Here is a 6000-nt window from a genome sequence, read left to right as displayed (position 1 = left end):
TTCCCGGGTGCCCCGGTCGTAGGCGGCCTTTTGTTCTTGTTGGGCTTTCTGCAGGTTTTGGGCGGCCAAGTCTCGAGCTACGTCTAACCTTTCCCTGAGGTCCTGCAGGTAGTCCGGTACCTCCCGACCTTCTATTCCTTCTTCACGGCCTCTCCACGGCCGCTCAACCAATCCTAAGATGCCTCGGGGTCTCCGTCCGTACAACAATTCAAAGGGGGCATACCCGGTTGATGCTTGCGGGGTCTCCCTGACTGCGAACAGTACGGGGTCCACATAGAGATCCCACTGGTGTGGATGGTCCCCTGCCAGTTTCCTCAGCATGTTTTTCAACGTCTGGTTGAACCGCTCTACTAGCCCGTCCGTCTGGGGATGGGCCACGGAAGTGAAGATTTGCTGGACTCCGAGTGTTTTACACAACTGTCGTGTGATGCCCCCCGTAAAGGAGGAGCCCCTATCGGTTAATACTTCACTTGGTAACCCTACCTGAGCAAAGAACCTAATTAGAGCCCGGCAGACCCCCATCGCCTGCATAGACCGCAGCGGGATGGCTTCGGGGAACCTGGTAGCATAATCTACAATTACTAGTATGAACCGGTTTCCCCGGGGGGTCCGTGGAAGTGGCCCCACGAAGTCCATGGCGATGCGGTCGAACGGGGTTCTGATCACTGGAAGTGGCTGTAACGGGGCTCGAGGCGGAGGGCGGGGTGTCCAGCGCTGGCATCGGGGACAAGACTGACAGAAAGCCTTCACTTCTTTGGAAATGGCGGGCCAGAAGAACCGCCCAAGGAGGCGGTGTAAGGTGTTCTTCACCCCCTGATGGCCGGCCCAGGAGTGATCGTGACTTAACCGCAGCAGTTGGGCCCGGTATTCAGAGGGGACCAACAGCTGTTCCACCTCCGTCCCTTTATCTAGGACCACCCTATACCACCGCCCGCGTTTTTCAATTATTCGGGGCCAACGTCCCGCCCTTCGGGGATCCCGAACCTGCCCTTCACTCACCGCCACCAACCGTCTCAGGGCTGCCAGAGTGGGGTCCTGGTTCTGGGCGTGGGCGAACCGGCCGTCTCCTTCCCATTCGTGCGTCAGGGAATCCCTGGACGACGGTGTTTGCTCCCCGCCGACGCTGGAGGGCCCCGGCCGTTCCTCGTCTTCGACTTCTGTTACCCTGACGTGATCCTCCTTGGCCTCCGGGGTCGGGGATCCGATGTTTGCCATCATCTCTCCGAAACAGGGCGCGTCTCGTCCGATCAACATGGGGTAGGGGAGTGTTCGGACCCTCGCCACCTCCATCCGCCACCACCGGGCATTCCACTCGACCCCCACTTGGACCACCGGGTACTCTTCCACATGTCGGTGGAAACACGCCACTGCGGCCATCCTCCGCACTGGCAGGTTCTGGGGCAAGAAGGAGTCGAGAACCATTGAGATAGATGACCCGGTGTCCAGCAAGGCCTGGAGTGGGCGCCCCCTCAACTGAAGGTCCACCAAGAGGGGCTTGGGTCTTGCCCCGGGTACCCCGGCCTGGAAAGCGTATTCGCCCCCGAAGTCGCACTCCATGAGGGGGCACTCTCGCTTGAAGTGTCCCCACTGTCCACAAGTGAAGCACGGGCCTTTCCCCGCCATCTCCCCACTTACTCCTTCGGGGCGGACTGGGGGACGGTTCTGCCCACCCAGGCCTCCTCCGGGTCCGCTCCCGGGTCTCCCCAGGGTTCCTGGCGGGCCCCGGGGGTTCCCCCCCGGTAGTAGGCGGGGAAGGATACGGGCCCGTCCATCCCGGGCCAAACTAGGGGCGCCCACCGGACGACTGCCTCCTCGAGGGACGTCCCGTGTTGGCTCCCGGGTCTCTAGAGCGGACACGTTTTCCAACAAGGTTGTGGCATCTTCTAGAGTTTTGGGTCGGTTACACACCAGCCAATCCTTGGCCCGTGGGGGCACGACCTGCACCAGCTGTTCCATCACCACTCTTTCCACTATGGTTTGACTGGGGGTGACTGCCGGTTGGAGCCAACGTTCAGCCGCATCTTTAAGGGCAGTGACAAAAGCTCTGGCGGGTTCCCCCTTCTTCCAGGTCAGCTGGCGGAATTTCTGTCGGTAGGTTTCCTCTGAGATCGCATAGCGAGCCAAGAGGGCTTTCTTTAACTGATCGTAATTAGCACTTTCGGCCTTGGGTAATGCTTTCAATGCGGCCTGGGCGGGGCCGGTCAGGTGGGGCCCAATTATGAAAGACCACCTTTCTTTGGGCCACCCCGACGCTTCGGCCGTCCGTTCAAATGCATCCAAATATCCGTCGATGTCGTCTTCCGGTCCCAGCCGAGCTAAAGGGATGGGGGGCATACGTGGTGTAGAGCCTGGCGGGTTGCCTCCTGCTCCATCTCCCCCACTTCCTCTGGCCAGCTCCAAAGACTTACAGACATCCCGCATCAGAACGGCCTGGGCCTCCTGGGCCTGGCGGGCCATGTCCATCATCATTCGTTGCTGGGCTTCTTGCTGCTGTTGCCACATTTCCTGCATGAGGCGGCCTTGGTGATCCGCCATCCACTTCCCGAACTGGGAGAAATCTGTACCGGCCGCCCCCTGTGGCGCTGTGGGTTCCATCACGGCTCCGGTTGTAGGCTTGGGGACGGCGAAGACCGGAGGGCGTAACAGGGGTCGCGAGGGCCGCCAACCAGGTTGGGCTGGGATATGTGGGGGGGGTCGCTTCCCTAGGCCCCCACTGCCCGCATTCTCCACCACTGTGAGGCCCCCTGTCCCCTCTGCGTTCGGGGCGCCTCCCACCGGTGTAGGAGGAGTTCGAGGTGGAGGAGCTTCCCTGGCCTCAGACCTTTTTAGGAGGGGGTCTGGCTCCAATTCCCCCGCAGAGGAAGCCAGGATCACTGTGCCGCCTGCCCAGTCGATCCCCACAGACTCCTCCTGCTGCTCCTCCTCGGCCTCCGCGTCCTCCACCCCTTTTATCCTCCTCCCTCCCGGTGCCGCCCTCCACCCGTCCCCGTGACCTTCCCCGCCTCCTCCCCGCTCCTGTCTCCCAGGTTTCCCTGTCTTTCCCTGGTCCCCGCCTCCCGCCACGGGGTTGAGCTTCCCCGCCCCCTTCCACTCCGGGCGCGGCCGCCCATCAGCTGTTTCGCGGGCCGCCGCCCGCTCCGCTCTTCTTCGGGGCCGCCTCCTGGCTGCCGCCCCTCTCCCTCTTCGCCGCTGCTGCCGCCGCCCTCGGGCCAGCCCCTCTGCTGGCGGGGTTCGCGGCCCCCTGCAAAGGAGACCGGGGGGTCTGGTAAGTTCTCGGGGGAGCCGGGTCGTTTCCCCGGCGCCCCGCTTCCCCCCCCGCCGCCGGCGAGCTCCCCTGGCGGCCCGAACCCCGCCGCCGCAAGCGGCGGCGGTCCCGACGCCTCCTCCTGCAGCCTGCCCCTTCTTGGGGAAGGAGGAGGAGCCCTGCCAAGTCCGGCGACTCCCGGGGTCCCGGGGGTCGCAGGACAAAGAATATCAATACACTCACAGGCGAGAAATAGAGGGTGTCAGGAAAATCATTTTAAATACTGATTGCTAAAAAAATACCTATGAAGTTCAACACACATGTCAATTCATAATGACTTTTGAAATCTTCATATGAACAATCTCGATAGCAAATACAAGTTGAGTAGTTACAAGAAAGACTGTCTGTAATAAATCACCAGTAGTTCCAATTACTAGTAATTTACATGTCTAAAATATTTACTCCTAAAGTAAAAGTATATACTCCTGAACCCATAGTTCAGCTGTCTGCAATGAGATGATGATGATGACGACTTATATGTGGGTTACATATGTAGGGATCAGGGAACTAATTGTATTTTGTTTTATTTTGTATAACACATGGCCAATGCAAGATGGGAAATCAAACAACCATTGCTGAATTAAATCTTCTGGGATTTGGGGATGTACAGCACCTTCAGATTCCTCTCTTCTTGCTCTTTCTGCTGATCTACATCTGCACTATGTCTGGGAACATCCTCATTATTGTCCTAGTGATTTCTGAACAACAACTTCATACCCCCATGTATTTCTTCTTAGGTAACCTCTCCTGCTTGGACAGTTTCACAGTTTGCACCATCCTTCCGAAGATGCTTGCTGGCTGCTTGACTGGGCGTAGCACCATTTCTGTTCAGGGATGTATTGCCCAGTTTTATTTTTTTGCCTCTTTAGCTGCTGTACAATGTTATCTCCTAGCAATGATGTCTTACGATCGTTATTTAGCCATTTGCAAACCTCTGCATTATGTCTCTCTTATGAACACGAAGCTATGCTTCCGTCTGGCAGCTGGCTCTTGGATCAATGGATTCATAGGGATGTCAATATACATATTGCTGATGTCACAGCTAATATTCTGTGGTCCCAAGGACATTGATCATTTCTTTTGTGACATAGCTCCAGTAATGAAGCTTTCTTGTGGGGAAACTAAGACTGCAGAACGTGTGACCACAATATTTTCATCCATTTTTACTTTTCCACCATTTACATTAACCATGACATCCTACATATTCATCATCAGGAACATCATGAGAATCCCATCCACCACGGGGAAGAAAAAGGCTTTCTCCACTTGTTCTTCTCACCTCATTGTAGTTTCCATTTTCTATGGGACTTTGGTGAGTGTTTATGTGCTTCCAAGGACAGAGAGGCTCAAAGCATTAAACAAAGTCTTGTCTGTCTTTTATACACTCCTGACTCCTCTTGTAAATCCCCTGATATATAGCCTGAGGAACCGTGAGATGAGGGAGGCCCTGAGAAAATTTCTGAAGAAATCTGTCTAGTTCACTGAACTCCAGGGAATTTGGTTTTAGAACAAATGTCATCCATGGTAGTTAGTATTCAGGATTTGACTCTAAGTACAAATTTTCTTCCAGTGGGTTGGAGCCAAAGGCTTGTTTTTATGAAAAGGAAGACTTCCTTGGAAGGATGGCAGCTCTTTGAGGAAAAGAATGCTTTGATCCTATGCCAATACATCATAGAAAAGAGGTCTATGATGGACAATAGCCATGATGGCCACTCGGAATGTTCTGACTTCTTTGTTACTGATTGTAGCCTGGGGCTTTCAAGATAAGAGGAATTGGATACAGTATCCAGCCAGCTAAGAAAGGGTAAAATCCTATTGATTTATTCATCTAATGGTACCATCTTTATACTGTGCACAGTGCTTTCCTTTGGGGCAAGAGGCTCTTATGAAGCAGAAACACCTGCTGAATCAGGGGAAGTAAAGAAAGCTGTTGCCATTAGTGGAATGCATCCATAAGATCCAACACAGTATAATATTTAGGGGAGGGGCTGTGGCTCAGTGGTAGAGCATCAGCTTGGCATGCAGAAGGTCCCAGGTTCAATCCCCGGCATCTCCAGTTAAAGGGACTAGGAAGTAGGTGATGTGAAAGACCTCGACCTGAGACCCTAGAGAGCCGCTGCCGGTCTGAGTAGACAATACTGACTTTGGTGGACCAAGGGCCTGATTTAATATAAGGCAGCTTCATGTGTTCATGTGTTCACAAAGTCTACAACAACATCCACCACAATAGAGTGTATCAGATTTCATCCTTGTTGGTGGGGGAGGGGAGTTCTCTGGCAGTCATTTTGAAAGTGGATAGAATGGAGCACCTTACATTACAGAAAAGAAGGTGAACAGGGTATTTAAAATTAAGCAGCTTTTCCTGTTCTGCAACTGAAATATGAATGTCAGTTCATTTTAGTCATCTGCCATGTAAAATAATGTATTAAAGCTTTATGTTTCAAAGGAAAACATTGCCATATGATATTTAACTGCTTTGCATACATTTATTTACATATTTGAATCCCACTGTCCTCCCAGGAGCTCAGGATAGCATAGATGGAGATATGTATTTTATTTGTACAACATCTCTGGGAGGTAGATTATTATGCATTTTTTAAATTTTAAGCTATGACTGGTCCAAAGTAATCTGGGTAATTTCATGGCAGAATGTGAATCTGAATCCAGGTATCCTTCCAACATTCTATCCATTTCAG

At 53.4% G+C, this 6000-nt stretch overlaps 1 protein-coding gene across 1 annotated transcript; it reads left to right on the top strand.

Annotated features, from left to right (window-relative positions):
* Positions 1 to 3857: 3857 nt before the first annotated feature.
* On the top strand, positions 3858 to 4781 carry LOC130490126 (olfactory receptor 11L1-like). Its single transcript, XM_056863937.1, has one exon. The coding sequence runs from the start codon at positions 3858 to 3860 to the stop codon at positions 4779 to 4781; it is 924 nt and encodes a 307-aa protein (XP_056719915.1).
* Positions 4782 to 6000: the final 1219 nt, after the last annotated feature.

Source organism: Euleptes europaea, chromosome 18, assembly GCF_029931775.1.
Source record: "Euleptes europaea isolate rEulEur1 chromosome 18, rEulEur1.hap1, whole genome shotgun sequence".
Taxonomy (NCBI): Eukaryota; Metazoa; Chordata; class Lepidosauria; order Squamata; family Sphaerodactylidae; genus Euleptes; species Euleptes europaea.
The sequence above is the reverse complement of the archived record's forward strand: the minus strand, read 5'-3'. Positions and strand labels throughout refer to the sequence as shown.

Coding starts and splice junctions, on each gene's coding strand:
- LOC130490126 (XM_056863937.1), top strand. CDS start 3,858: ATGGGAAATCAAACAACCATTGCTGAATTAAATCTTCTGGGATTTGGG.